The sequence below is a fragment of the Castor canadensis genome, chromosome 7 (assembly GCF_047511655.1).
Source record: "Castor canadensis chromosome 7, mCasCan1.hap1v2, whole genome shotgun sequence".
NCBI lineage: Eukaryota > Metazoa > Chordata > Mammalia > Rodentia > Castoridae > Castor > Castor canadensis.
This window is the reverse complement of record NC_133392.1, coordinates 78,098,196-78,114,159: the sequence shown is the minus strand read 5'-3', so window position 1 is coordinate 78,114,159 and position 15,964 is coordinate 78,098,196. Positions and strand designations below refer to the sequence as shown.

Below are 15,964 nucleotides of genomic sequence, written 5' to 3'. Positions count from 1 at the left end.
ACCCAAGTATTGCTAGGAGTCATCAGAGGCTACAGAGGTAAGGAACCATTCTTCACCAGAGCCTTCAGAGACTTTGGTTTCAGATTTCTATCCTCCAGAACTGTGATCGAGTAAATTTTTATTATTTTAAGCCACCCAGTTTGTGGCACTTCCTAACAGCAACCCAAGGAAATGAACATAGTGTAGTACTGACATAAAATCACATTGAAAAATAGAACAGAGTTGTATACCCAGAGGTAGACCTTTGCTTATACAATCATTTGATTTTCAGCAAAGGTGCCAGAGCAATTCATTGGGGAAAGAAATGTGTTTTCAACAAGTGATACTATAAAAGCTAAAAATCCATGTAGATAGAAAAATGAGCTTTATCCTTTCTTACACAGCATATGTAGAAAATAATTCTGATGTAAGAGTGAGAACTATGAAGCTTCTGAAAGAAAGCATCTTTGTGGGTTAGGGATGGGTAGAGATTTCTTCATACATGCAAAACATTAACCATAAAAGAAAAAAATCATAAATAGTTGTCAAAGGATGCTAGGAAGATGTATTGTCAAGTTAAAGACAGGGAGAAAATATTTGCATCCAGAGTATATAAAGGATTACAGTTCAAAAATGAAGTCAGCAAGAGTTTAAGTTTCCTTATTATGGAAGATACGCCAGTGGCCAATAAGTACATTTAAAGGTACGCGATAAACCAAGTATGGTGGTAAACTCCTCTAAATCCCACCACTCCAGAGGCAGAGGCAAGAGGATCACAAGTTCAAGGCCAGTCTGGGCTACTTAGTCCCAGGCCAGCCTCCACTGTGTAGTGAAACTCTTGTCTCAAAAAAACAATGTTCAATATTATTTGTCATTGGGGGAATAGCAATTGAAACTAGAATGAGATACAAGTACTCAGGCACTAGAAAGGCTAAAGTAAAAATCTATCACATTGAAAATGATCTATTTTTCTTAAAAAAATGAAACATGTATTTACCTTATTATCCATTAATTCCATCCTTTCTTTAACTCTACCTTAGAAATAAAAATATGTATAGAAAAAGATCAACAGAAGAATGTTTGTATGAGCTTTACTTTTAATAGATAAAATCTGGTAACAGCCCAGGTGTCTATTAACAGTAGAAAGAGTAAAGAAATTGTGGGAGGTATGCTGATTAAAGTACAGTATATGTACAGATAAAATACCAAGGTAAAACTCCACTGAACAGTGAATAGACACTTAAATGATGTACAGGAATGTAAAACAGGTCATGTAAGGAAAGGGTACTACTAGTGACGGGGGAGAGTAAAATGAAGAGAGTAAAGGAAAATGAATATAGTCAATGTATTTTCTATGCATGTATGAATATCAAACATTGAAGAAACCTGTCTAAGTCATTTTAAGAAGGGGGAGGGGGAAGAGGGAGAATAATGGAGGGGATGAACTGAACTACATACACATATACAAAATATCACAATGAAATCCCTTGTACAACTATTATATACTAATAAAAACATTTAAAAAAATTGTACAGTCATATAATAAAAAATAATGAAAGGTGATTAAAGACAACAAATTACTGATATACATTACATAGATAAGTCTCAGAAACACTGTGCTGAATTTAAAAAAATAGCCTTATCCAAAACAACACATATCCTGTGTTTGCAATATATTAGTTATAAGAGGCAACAGTAATCTGTGGTAGAAGAATTTAGAATAGACCAGTGTGGTGAAATTTGTCTGTAATCCCAGCTACTCTGGAAGTGGAGACAGGAAGATTACAAGCTCAGGGCCAGCCTGGGCAAAGGTAGCAAGACCCTGTCTAAAAACAAAGACAAGAGAGCAGGGGCATAGCTCAAGTGTAAAGAGTGGGTTCATTATCTTTGACAAAGGATCTAAAAATATACGATGGAGAAATAGCAGCCTCTTCAACAAAAACTGCTGGGAAAACTGGTTAGCAGTCTGCAAAAAACTGAAACTAGATGCATGTATATCACCCTATACCAAGATTAACTCAAAATGGATTAATATCAGACCCCAAACTCTTAAGTTGATACAAGAAAGAGTAGGAAATACTCTGGAGTTAGTAGGTATAGGTAAGAACTTTCTCAATGAAACCCCAGCAGCACAGCAACTAAGAGATAGCATAGATAAATGGGACCTCAGAAAACTAAAAAGCTTCTGTTCATCAAAAGAAATGGTCTCTAAACTGAAGAGAACACCCACAGAGTGGGAGAAAATATTTGCCAACTATACATCAGACAAAGGACTGATAACCAGAATATACAGGGAACTTAAAAAACTAAATTTTCCCAAAACTAATGAACCAATAAAGAAATGGGCAAGTGAACTAAACAGAACTTTCTCAAAAGAAGAAATTCAAATGGCCAGAAAACACATGAAAAAATGCTCACCATCTCTAGCAATAAAGGAAATGCAAATTAAAACCACGCTAAGATTCCACCCACCCCTGTTAGAATAGCCATCATCAGCAACACCACCAACAACAGGTGTTGGCGAGGATGCGGGGAAAAAGGAACCCTCTTACACTGTTGCTGGGAATGTAGACTAGTACAACCACTCTGGAAAAAAATTTGGAGGCTACTTAAAGCTGGACATCGATCTACCATTTGATCCAGCAATACCACTCTTGGGGATATACCCAAAAGACTGTTACTCCAGAGGCACCTGCACACCCATGTTTATTGCGGCACTATTCACAATAGCCAAGTTATGGAAACAGCCAAGATGCCCCATCACTGACGAATGGATTAAGAAAATGTGGTATCTATATACAATGGAATTTTATGCAGCCGTGAAGAAGAACGAAATGTTATCATTCGCTGGTAAATGGATGGAATTGGAGAACATCATTCTGGGTGAGGTTAGCGTGGTTCAAAAAACCAAAAATCGTATGTTCTCCCTCATATGTGGACATTAGATCAAGGGCAAATACAACAAGGGGATTGGACTATGAGCACATGATAAAAGCGAGAGCACACAAGGAAGGGGTGAGGATAGGTAAGACACCTAAAAAACTAGCTAGCATTTGTTGCCCTTAACGCAGAGAAACTAAAGCAGATACCTTAAAAGCAACTGAGGCCAATAGGAAAAGGGGAACAGGTACTAGAGAAAAGGTTAGATGAAAAAGAATTAACCCAGAAGGTAACACCCACGCACAGGAAATCAATGTGAGTCAATGCCCTGTATAGCTATCCTTATCTCAACCAGCAAAAACCCTTGCTCCTCCCTATTATTGCTTATACTCTCTCTACAACAAAATTAGAAATAAGGGCAAAATAGTTTCTGCTGGGTATTGAGGGGGTGGGAGAGGGAGGGGGCGGAGTGGGTGGTAAGGGAGGGGGTGGGGGCAGGGGGGAGAAATGAACCAAGCCTTGTATGCACATATGAATAATAAAAGAAAAATGAAAAAAAAAAAAAGAGTGGGTTCAATTCTTACTACCACCCAAAAAGGGGGGAAAGTTCAGAATAGTGGTAGTCTGTGGGAGCACAGGTTGTGCGGGAAGGGACACAGGGAACTTTCTAGGGTAATGGCGTTGTCCTGTCTTCATGGAGATTTGGATTACCCAGGTATATGCAGTTGTAAAAACTTATTGAATGGTTTAGGATGGACCTCAATTGAATCTAGATGTTGATTGTGCAGGATGAAATAAGGGTGAAGTGTAACAACGTTCACAACTTAAAAATGCATTCAGAAATGGATTGATGGATGTACAGAAGGATGGATGAGCATGTGAAGAAATATAGTACAATGCTAATTGTAGAAACTAGTGTGTATTTAGGTGTTCAATGTATTTTTACTGCTGTATTTTGCAATTTTTCATCTTGTTGGAGAAAACGGTTACCATTAACGGGGAATGAATACAAAAATTGTTGTAGACCTGTACTATGAAATACTGCGTACCCTTTGCCATTCTATTTCCTGGAAAGATTTCTAAGGCTTTCTATAAGGCTTCTGTGTTTCTCTTTGAGAAAAAAAAGTTAACATAATGCAAAAAATTTAACATGAAAGCTTTAAAAAAGTTAACATAATGCAAAACTTAAGTTTTATATGCATTATATACATATAAATTCTTTGGAGATGTTTTAGGAAGACACACTCGTGTCAGAGAAGCAGTTTGAAATTGAGGATTTGTGAACAAGGAGAGCTCTGGTTTAATCTGAATGTTTGATACTTTTAAGACAAAATGCATTCATATATTAAAAATTAATAGTAAAGGAATGTATGGGGTCATCACAGAGGGATTTTAATAAATGGAATTGAAAGTTTTATGCCATTAATAATCGAAGGAACAAAGTATAGTGAAACATTAGCCAATCAAATTGCAAAATAATAAGTATGTTCTTATACGGCATTCGTGGGAATATAAACCAATAGATGCTTTCTAAAAAGATTAGCAGCATATATCAAAACTTCAGTAAAAACCTGATGCTCCCAAAAGACTGTGACACAGGTTACTTCAGAGGCACGTGCACACCCATGTTTATTGCAGCACTATTCACAATAGCCAAGTTATGGAAACAGCCAAGATGCCCCACCACTGACGAATGGATTAGGAAAATGTGGTATCTATACACAATGGAATTTTATGCAGCCATGAAGAAGAATGAAATGTTATCATTCACTGGTAAATGGATGGAATTGGAGGACATCATTCTGAGTGAGGTTAGCCTGGCCCAAAAGACCAAAAATCGTATGTTCTCCCTCATATGCGGACGTTAGATCAAGGGCAAACACAACAAGGGGATTGGACTTGGATCACGTGATAAAGTGAGAGCACACAAGGAAGGGGTGAGGATAGGTAAGACAGCTAAAAAATTAGCTAGCATTTGTTGCCCTTAATAAAGAGAAACTAAAGTAGATACCTTAAAAGCAACTGAGGCCAATAGGAGAAGGGGAACAGGAACTAGAGAAAAGGTTAGATCAGAAGGAATTAACCCAGAAGGTAACACACGCACAGGAAATTAATGTGAGTCAACTCCCTGTGTAGCTATCCTTATCTCAACTAGCAGAAACCCTTGTTCCTTCCTATTACTGCTTATACTCTCTCTTCAACAAAATTAGAGATAAGGGCAAGGTAGGTTCTGCCGGGTATTGAGGGGGTCCGGGGGAGAGGGAGTTGATGGGGGCAGGGGGGAGAAATGACCCAAGCCTTGTATGCACATATGAATAATAAAACAATAAAAATTAAAACAAAACAAACAAAAAACCTGATGCTTTTTGATGTATCATCTCTTACAGATATATTCAACAGATGCAAAAATGTGAATTACAGGGAAATAAGTGGCAGTAGTAATTATAACAGAAACTTGTACACAGCCTGTAAGCCCATCATAAGAGAACTATTCTACTAGTGCAACTAGTAGAATAATACCCAGCTATTAAAAATGGTTGTATGGGGTAAATATCCAGGATATTAACCAGAAATAAAATGTAAATTTTAATAGATAGAAGCTTGGAAGGTTATATCCCACAGTGTTAACAATAGATACCTTGGCAGTGAGTTTATGGGTTTTATTCATTTTCTTTTTCATGTTAATTTTCTTTTCTTTTTTTTTTTTTGGTACTAAGAATTGAACTCAGGGCTCATGCTTGCTAGGCAAGCTCTTTTTCATTTGAATTATACCCCTGGTCCTTTTGCCTTTATTTTTCAGATAAGGTGTTTGGGTTACTTTGCCCAGATTGGCCTTGAACCTTGGTCCTCCTACTTCTGCCTCTTATGTAATAGGATTATAGGAATTGACCACTATACTCAGCCTGATTTAGAGATAGGGTCTCCCTAACTTTGCCCAGAGTAACCTCAGACCAAGGTCCTCCTATCTCTGCCTCCTGAGTAGCTGCCATTACAGCCACCATGTCCAGCCTGTTTATGTTTCTAGAGTGAAAATGCATAACTTCTTTTTCAGTGTTGGGAATCTAACCCAGAACCTTGTGTGTGCTAGCCAAACACACCACACTGTGCTATATCCCCAGACAAATATATGACTTTTTAAAAATACTTTTTGCTTTAGTGGTGGTTATGAGGACTATATAATAAAATAGAAAATGCTTTTATTGTCATATTAGGTGGAAAAGATGTACTAAATTGTTTAAACAATGTAATTTCAACAAACAAATGCGCCCATGTAAATAAAGAAACATCTAGGTGTAAATAGTGTTTGTGTTAGTATTAGGATCATAGGATTACAAAGAGTTTTTCTTTTTAGATTTTGGAGCATGTATTTTTTTATATTGAAATCTTATTTAATAAAGTAGATATCCTAGACCTTTTATATGTTTTCTGTTTTTCATTAAAGAGGATTATTACTAATTTTTCAAAATTGTACTGGGCTCTAACTCGGTTTAGTCAAAGGAGAAATGAAGTGATGTGCAGTGTTTTTTTGTATTTGTTGATTTGCAGTTGTTTACATTTTAGAAGCTGTTTGTGGACTGGGGGTGTGGCTCAAGTGGTCGAGCACTTCTGAGCAAGCACAAGGCCCTAAGGTCAGACTCCAGTACCATCACCCAAAACTCAAAACAAAAAACCAAAAAGCTGTTTGCTATAAACTATTTGAAAATTGACAGAAATTTTCTCCTTTAGTGAAATGACATTGGTTTCTAGTATTACCAGCTACATTATTCATATATTCATTCAGAGTGTCAATATTTATTTAGAACTTTCTATATGTCTGGCATGGCACTTAATCATGTATTATTATTACAGTCTTGTTTGTTTGTTTGTTTTTTTCATTTTTATGCTCCTGGGATTGAACCCAGGTCCTTTCAATTGCTAGGTAAATGGTTTTTTCCACCTCAGCTACACCCGTAGCCCAATAGCTGTTTTATTTGTTTGTTTGTTGATACTGTATCTCACTGCATAGCCCACACTGGTCTTGAATTTGTGATTCTCTTGCTTCCTTCTGAGTATTGTAATTACAGGCATGAACTACTATGTCCAGCTATGAATGTCTTTAATTAATATTAGAGCATAGTTAACAGATATAGCTGATCAAATAGTCTAAAGAAGTAGAAATAAATATCATCTATGTTGTTTCACATTTGGGAAATTTAGTGTCTCTACTTTAGTAGTTTGCTCATGTTTCCATCTGGTAAAGGAATAAAGAGCTTTTCCATACTCACTGTCATGAGTTTGCAGTTATTTGCTGGCCTTTTAGGTTGGGAGGACATACTGGGGAGTCACAGAGCATGGAGCTTTCTGTCTTGAGAATCATGAGGTCATTGACAGCGTCTGTTATTGTTTACTCTTCTATCTTCTGACCCAGTGCCTGAAACAAAATGCATACTCAAGTATTTGTTTACCAGACAAGTGAATGAATGAGTAGATCTAAAATATTAAGAGAGGTAATGAGTAAAATAGCATTGTAATTCTGAAATTCATTGTGTCAGTTTTGAATTGATACATAAGCAGTTTGATGAACCATAATAAAAAGTTGGTAAATGTACACACACAGTGAAATATTTACCATATATAGTTTTTTATGCAGATCATCCAGTAGAAGGCAGGGCTTTACTTGTGGGAAAATTTGAGATAGGCTGTCTTCCTTATAATCATTATCATCATAAGCAGTGAATGTTTATTTTTCTTTGTTACAGAATGCTTAACCAAAGAATGTTACATTTCCCACCCCCATTTATTTTTTCTTTCATTTCTTTATTGTTTTTTCATTTTAAAAAATCTTTTCATCCTTTTCTCTTGCTTCTCTTGAAGTTAAGAAATGCTTACATTGAAAAACAAAACCTTTTCCTACTAGCATCCCAGTTTGTATTGTATAGACTAGTAAATTTGTCAGATTTAATTAGTACTTTAGTAAAAGTTAAAAAGAAATCTGCAAGATGATACTGATGTGTGTGAAGCCTGGAAGTGAAGCTGGTTTTTTAGATTATGCATTCCATCTCAAACAATAGTTGAGTTGGTTATATTCTCAAATGACTTTTTTTTTTTTATGTTCTCATTTGTGCTTCCAGAGCAGCATTTAGACATAGGTTTTGAGTGTTGACAGTTGTGAAGAAGTGCAGTGCAATGCTGCTTAATCAGATAAATAAGTAATATTGTAAAGCAGAGCATAGCAGCAGCTACTCATATTGTCAGTTTTAAGACAAAGATAGGTATCCAAAGGAGTAAAAGCCATCAGCCTATTAAGATAAAACTAAGTGTCTTTAAGCTTAAGATGTTTAAATAGGCATGTCTTCCTATCCTTTCTGCTACATAGAGTCAAAACTGGAACTGGTATGTAAAACAAAAACATAAGACTTTGAAAAATAAAGTTGACTGAGTAGGGACTAAGGGACTGTAGGAAAGACATCAAACCAGAGTTCTATCAGCATACCTAGTAAGGAGCTGAACAGTACCCATTTGACAGAATCAGGGTACTTCATCCCCTCCCCACCATGGGCATTGAAGGCCAAGTGGAGGCCTGATATTTTACCCTACTGTTTGCTGTAATTAACAGATTTCCCATTCTTCCACTAGTATAGTATCAAAAGATTTAAGTGACATCCAAAGTCTCAACACCCAAAATATCCACATTAAAAAGATTAAAATGAAATCATTCACCAAGATTGAGGAAAATCTCAACTGGTGAGGAAAGAAAATCCATATATATCAAATCAGATAATAGATATTATAATTACGTAACAATTTGAAGCAGCCATCACAAAACAAATGAAGAAATAGAGTCTCAGTAATAAGGAAACTGAACAACCAAGTAGAAATATTAGAATTGGAAATTACATTAATTTAAATGCAATGGATGGGTTCTTTGAAGATGGGCATTACAGAGTCAAGAATCAGTGAACTTGAAAAACATTACCCACAGTTATTCAATGCAAGAGAGAAAATAGACTTAAAAAAAGTTTAGAGACTCGTGCGACTATATTAAAATATCTAACACTGATGTCATCGGGGTACCAGAAAGAAAGGAGAAAGTGTGAAGGACTGAAAAAAATATTTAAAAAATACGAGGCTGAAAATTTCCAAAATTTGGCAAAACACATAAACCTGCAGAACCAAAAAGGTGAGTGAACACAAAACTGGATAACTCCTCCCCTACAAAAAAAAGAGAAACTAGTCACATGTCCTTTAAAATCAAAGAAAAAAGTATGAAAGTAACAAGAGAGAAATGACACATTGCAGGGAAAAAAACCAATTTGATTGACAGTGGATTTTTCTTCAGAAAACATACATGCTAGAAAAAAAGCACAGGTTTATGAAGGACTAAAAAAGAACGGTCAATCAGACTTCTATATTCATTAAAAATATGCTTGAGGAAGGGAAGGGAAAGCAGACGTTCTCAGATGAAGAAAAAGTCAGAGAATTTGTTATCAGCAGACCTACCCTAAAAGAGTTTCTGAACAATTTTCTTTTTTTTTTTACTGTTTTATTATTCATATATGCATACAAGGCTTGGGTCATTCCCCCTGCTCCTACCCCCTCCCCAAAATTTCTTGAAATAGAAAAGAAATGGTAAAAGTAGGAATCTTAAAACTTCAGAGAATGAACAATAGAAAGAATAAAAAAGATAGTAAATAGGATGGGCATTTTTTTCTCTCTTGGAATGTTCTAAATTGTTTGGTATTTTTATTACTGTTTTCAAAAATTTTACTGTCTAATATGGCTATTTATGTAATGAAAATATTAGTATCACTTTTAAATGGGTGAGGGTTGAGGAATCTCTTGATTTTAAAGGAGCTATAAAATGTTGATCCCAGTAAACTATGTTATAATAATGTGGCCATTAAAAAAATCTACACAAAGAGATACACTCAAAAGTTCTCTAGATAAATAGAAGCGACATTCAAAACTGTCTTTAAGTAACCCATAAGAAAGAAGGGAAAAGAAAATATGAAACAAATTTTTTAAATGGAATGGCAGGCTCAGATGTAACAATAATGATTGTATTAAATGTCAGTATTCTAAATTTACCATTAAAAGACAGATTTACAGAGTGGGATTTTAAAGTGACATACTGCTATATTTATAAGAAGTCAGCAGTATAGGTAGTTTTAGAGGAAAAGGTAGCTTTATTAGTATATTAGTCTCTGTTCTGTTACTGTCATAAAATCCCCGAGCCTGGGTAAAGAAAAGACATTTATTTAGCTTACTGTTCTACAGGTTCAAGGGCTAGCATTAGTGTGTGTGTCACATGCAGGCAGCATCATGGTGGGAATATGTAAGAGAAGGAAAGGTCACATAGAAAGGAAGCCAGAGAGGTGGGGGAGGGACCAATCTTGCTTTTTATAATCCTCATGGGACTGGGACTAATTAATCTCTTTCAAGGGCAGCACTTCCAGTGACCTCCCTATAGACTCACCTTTTAAAGGTTCCATACCTCTTCCCAACACTGCCACACTGATGACCATTCTTAACATCTGAAGCCTTGGGAGCCTTGTCAAAACATACTAATTCATAATATCCCAAACTCGAAACCAAAGTGCTCCTTAGTGGGTGAATTGCTAAACAAATTGTATTTAAGCCATGGAACATTATTCAGTAGTGAGAAAGAGTGAACTATTGATTCTTGCAACAAGTGAATTTCAAGGGCATTATTCTGGGCGAGAAAAGTCAAGTTGAAAGAACAAACTGTATGATTCTATTTATATAATATGATGAAGTTATAGAGATGAGAACAGATTGGTGGTTGCTTGGGTTTGGGTGAAGTGAGAGGAAGAGGGCAAGTATGACTCTAAATGTGTAATATGAGATCTTTGTTGTAATGGAAGAGTTCTGCATCTTGATTTTCATGGTAATTGTGCAAATATATGTGTATGACAAAATAACACAAAATGACACGTCTTACCACTTTCTTTTTTTTTTGGTGGTACTAAGTTTGAACTCAGGGCCTTTGTGCTTGTTAGGCACCCTAACTGGGTGAGCCACACCTCCAGCCCAGTTATCTCCATCCCAATTGCTTGGTTTTGATAGTGTGGTATAGTTATATAATCATTGAGGGAAACTGGGTAAAAGGTACACTGGACTTACTATATTTGTGCAGCATCCTATAAATACTTCAAAATAAAGCAAAGGATAAATTATAATCAGGAACAGTCTGAGCATTCTAAACAAATTCATTAATGTATTTTACATATTTTCAGATACAGGAAAATAAGTATCTTTAGTTGGTACATCTAAAGTACTCGAACGTCTTCTATGAATGTATGACTTTTTAAATTTGTTTTTTCTGGGGGTTCTCCATAATTTTCATGTAAGAGGTCATAGGCCCAAATGGGCTGCAGTGGCTTCCAGGATGTGGTTCCATGGCTTTGTGCAGTCCCAGCCATTTAGATAGTGAGACATGGCTTTCCTTCTTACTCAGTAGATACAGTGTAGTGACGCTATATAGAACATCTACAAATACACTGATACTATTTAAAGCGAGCAAAGTTTTTGTTTTTATCAGAGTTCAAGAGGCATATGAAGATGAAGCTTTCATCAGAACTCTCCCCAAAAGCCTTTAATGTGTTGGCTTTCCTTTCCCATTGCAGGAAGTTAGGATTTTGCTATTGCTTAACTGTCCCCTATCACCACTAACATAAGCCTTACTTCTGCCTCCTTGTTTTCCCACTATAATTGTCAAATTCATTTCACTTACAGCAGTATTCTATTCTTCTTAGCAGGGTGCTGTTATAAATACTTCATAAATAGGCTATGACAGCTTTTCCAGTCTTGTACAACTTTTTCTAAGAATTAATAATCTTGTGTTCACTTGCTTGAAGATATGAAAATTATACTAAAATAAACCACAAATGTCATCTTTGATGAGCTTCACATGGGAATTTTGATTGTAACTTCCCAAGGGTACATAGAAAAAAAATTCTAAAGGTTGTAAGAAATTTCTCAACAGGCTAGATATGGCTGATACCATATGCTCCAAAGTAATTAGTATAGCTTTTATGGTGGTTTCTTTAAATTATAAACTGTTGAAGCTAAATGGGCCCTTGAAGTCTTCTAAGAGAGCCCTGGGTTGTTAAAAGTTGTCAGTTTGTGTGATTAAGGGCAGAATATACTGGTTTTCATGTATAAGTATTGCATTTGATTGTGAATGTTGATGTGAGAGATTTTTGGGGTTTTTGTGTGTGTGTGTGTGTTCATGGTCCTAGCTAACATGAGAGGTATTTGATTTGGAGGTTTTCATAGGACATTAAGATGAATACTTGAAAATGAAATTTTAAGTTTATTGGTGAGCCTCTTGGTGTGTTTTTATGTGTTTGCTGGTGATAATGTGCTTTAGAATGGGATTCCATTCTTAATTGTATATCGTCAATGAAATTTGTTCATTGATTATTATTCACTGTTTACTATTATTCACATAACATTTTATTTGCTTTCAGGTACTTGAAGAAGCAGAAGCTCAACATTTATATCAGTCTATTTTGCCTGATATGGTGAAAATTGCACTCTGTCTGCCAAGTATTTGTACTCAGGTTAGTGAATATAATTTCCTCAGTAGGTTTCCTGACACTCACAGTTAGATTTCCTTTAAATCTAGTGGCCAAGGTGGATGAGACAGGGGAGGGAGGAAACAGTTTTGCCAAGAAAATGGTAATTTTGCTATATTAAGGAATGAATTAGAGGCCAGAGAGAATGCTGCATTCGGCTGGTTGCTGGTGGCTCATGCCTGTAATCTTAGCTACTAAGAAGGCAGAGATCAGGAGGATTGTGGTTTCAGGTCAGCTCAGGCAAATAGTTTACGAGACCCTACCTTGAAAATACTCAACACGAAACAGTGCTAGTGGAGTGCCTGCTTAGCAAGCATGATGCCCTTAATTCATACCCAGTAACAACAACAACAAAAAGCAGCGTTCAGTTTCTGTACTTGGTTTTTACACTATTGACTTTTGCTTACTTAGTTTTTCCTCTTTTTGTTGACAATCTGTTTTTTTTTTTTTATAAGTGTTCATCATTTCAAAACCTACAAATGGATGTGGGATTCTTTTCTCAGAATGACCCAATCTACCTACTCCTTCCTAACACTGTCCTCCAAAGTGATATGTTATTGTGACAGATGAGTTCATAAAACTTTCTTAACTTTTAAAAATAAAAACCACTACTTATTCACTTTGGAATGTATCAGTTATAGATTGCTACATAAAAAATATCTCAAAATTTAGTGACTTAAAGCAGTTAACATTTATTATCTCATGAATTATTTATTATTTATTATTATATATTATATTATGTATATAATAATATATATAATCATTACATATTATATAATTATAATATATTAATATATTATTACATAATATATTATTATTATTTATTTATTATCTTTCATGAATTGGGGAACTGCTCAGCTGAATTGTTGCTCAGAGGTCTCTCTTGTGGTTGCAGTTAGGATGTCTTCCAGGGCTGTGGTCATTGAAAATTCTGACTGGGTCCACTTAGTGGCTTATCCACATAGTTGTTGGCAGGAGGCCTCCCTTGGGTCTCTCCTTGGGCTGAATGGGTGTCCTCATGACTTAGTTCCTAAATTCCCCAGTGCAAACAATCTAAGGGAGAGTGCGGAGGCTACAGTGTCTTTTATGACTGAGTTTCTCAAAATATCCAATGCCACTTCCACTATTTTTTTTTTTTTGAAGCCAGACACTAAGTTAGCCTATACTCAAGGGCAGAGGAATTGGACTCTGCTTCTTAAAGGTATTAAAGAATGTGTGAACATAGTTTCAAACCTCCATTGAGGGTTGTTGTTTTGTTCTTCATGATTTTTTGTGTGTTTCTCACAATAATGGCTTGAATTTGCCTGTCTTTTATTAGGGGTCAGCTCCCTTGCACAGATGCTAGCCAGTGTTCTGCTAACACTGTTGCTCCACAGGGGCCCTATAGACATTTTAGGTGTAACAATTTCTGAATGTGAGGATTGTCCTTCTCATTGCACACCCCTACACTGAAAGCATAGTCATGGGGGCAACCAAAAATACCCCACACCTGTCCAAAGGCCTACTTGAGGTCCTGTCACCTTAGTCAAGAACCAGTGAATGTTTTTCAGTATGCCACATTTACTGGCATTTTACTAATTTCACCTCAGTAATGTATTTACTATTAGGCCGGAAAATATATTTTAAAACATCTCTGTTGTTTAAAACATCTTCTGTAGTTTCTGTTGGAAGGTATTTGTTTGCTTATATTCCATGTTCATTCTTTTTTCATTCTGTCCTTACCTAATGAAATCTCTCATCACCCTCTATCCCTGCCTTTGCTAGTCATTTATGAAAGCCTTCCCTGTTTTCCCCAACCAAGCCTGTAGCACTCAAGCCATACTTCCCACATTATTTTTAAGTTGTGACTTTGCTTATCTCCTTCCACTAGATTATTTTCTCCTGGAGGGAGATCCTCTTTGTGAATCTGATCTTTGTGTGGTGCTTGATTAAATGCTTCCTCTCATCCCCTCAGGCTGTTGGAAAGAAAGTTTCCTTATTTTATTTACTGAGATACTTATTGCTTGAAAGGATATAAATTTGTAAGCTGTAAGTCACTTGGTAGAACCCAGTCAAATTAATGACTCCTCAGTTTTTCATCCTGTCTTAGAACAACTTTGTTCTTTTATTAGTATATTAATTGGGAGAATGAATTTTCCCTCCTTCCCTTCCTCCCTCCCTCCCTCCTTCCTTCCCTCCCTCCTTCCTTCCCTTCCCTCCCTCCTTCCTTCCCTCCCTACCTCCCTCCTTCCCTCCTTCCCTCCCTCCCTCCCTCCTTCCTTCCCTCCTTCCTTCCCTCCTTCCTTCCCTCCCTCCCTCCTTCCTTCCCTCCCTCCTTCCTTCCCTCCCTCCTTCCCTCCCTCCTTCCTTCCCTCCCTACCTCCCTCCTTCCCTCCTTCCCTCCCTCCTTCCCTCCTTCTCTCCCTCCAGGCTGGCCTCAAACTGATGCTCCCTCTTCCTCAGCCTTCTGGATGCTGGGATTACAGACATACCTGGCCCAAGAACATCTTAATTCTGTGTTCTGTCCTATACTGAAAAGTCAAACTGTTGTTAAAGTTAAGATTTAAATTTGAAATGAAAATACATTTCTAACAAGGTAAATTGTATATTTTGGTATTTAATGATTTATCACATTAAAGCTCTGTAGGACAAATCTAAAAAGTAAATTTTAGATTTGTAAAGAAAAAAGGAAATCAATTTTGGAAAAGTATCTTGGTTCACTGTAACCAGTCTCTTATTTTATCTAGCTTTCTCCTGAATATTAGCTTCTAGACATTTCTCTTCACCATGAGAGCAGAAATCATTTATTCTTTTTAAAATTATGCTGTGTTTATTTAGGGGATAGGAAATGTTTGTGTTTCAAGTCCATTAAGTCTGAAATATTCTTAATTGATTTTTGAAATAATTTTTCAGGATAATATGGTGAATGGTAGTTAAAAACTCATTTCTCACTAATACCAAGTAGTAATTTGCTTTAAGCCATTGATACTCTGTCAACTTCTGTAACTTCATAGTTGGGTGGTAAATAAATGTTTAGGACAGGAAATGGAGATCAGTTTCCTTTTAGAAATGGTGATGACTGAAGCCTGAAAGAAGGGATACCATAGTGAGAATATTCAGTTCTTTACCTTTGAAGTTTTCTAAGAGAAATAGTTGAACTGTAAATTTAACCTTTTCTTCCTTCTATCAAACTTTTATTCTAACACTATATATATTTCTGTTCCATAGAAAAAAATGCAGTTTTTCTTTCCCTTCCCCACTTCTCCCTACTTTATCCTGTTATACTAAAATACATCCTTGTTTAAACTTCAAAGAAAAAAAAGTCAGGCATCAGTGGCTCACACCTTTAATCCAACTACTCAGCAGGGAGAAATCAGGCAGATCACAGGTTTAAGGCCAGGCCAGGGCAAATAGTTTATGAGACCCTATCTTGAAAATACCCAACACACACCAAAGAAGGGCTAACAGAGTGACTCAAGTGGTAGAGCACTTGTCTAGCTAAAAGGCCTCAAAGTCAAACCCCAGTATCCTCCCCAAAAAAAAAG

At 36.2% G+C, this 15,964-nt stretch overlaps 1 protein-coding gene across 2 annotated transcripts in view; it reads left to right on the top strand.

The window, feature by feature from the left end:
• Parg (poly(ADP-ribose) glycohydrolase) overlaps window positions 1-15,964 on the top strand; it is a 141,270-nt gene that overhangs the window by 50,664 nt on the left and 74,642 nt on the right. For both annotated transcript variants that reach the window (XM_074079414.1, XM_074079413.1), the window contains exon 8: window positions 12,333-12,425. In XM_074079414.1, coding sequence (XP_073935515.1) covers window positions 12,333-12,425 — 93 coding nt within the window. The remainder of the gene's footprint in view (window positions 1-12,332; window positions 12,426-15,964) is intronic.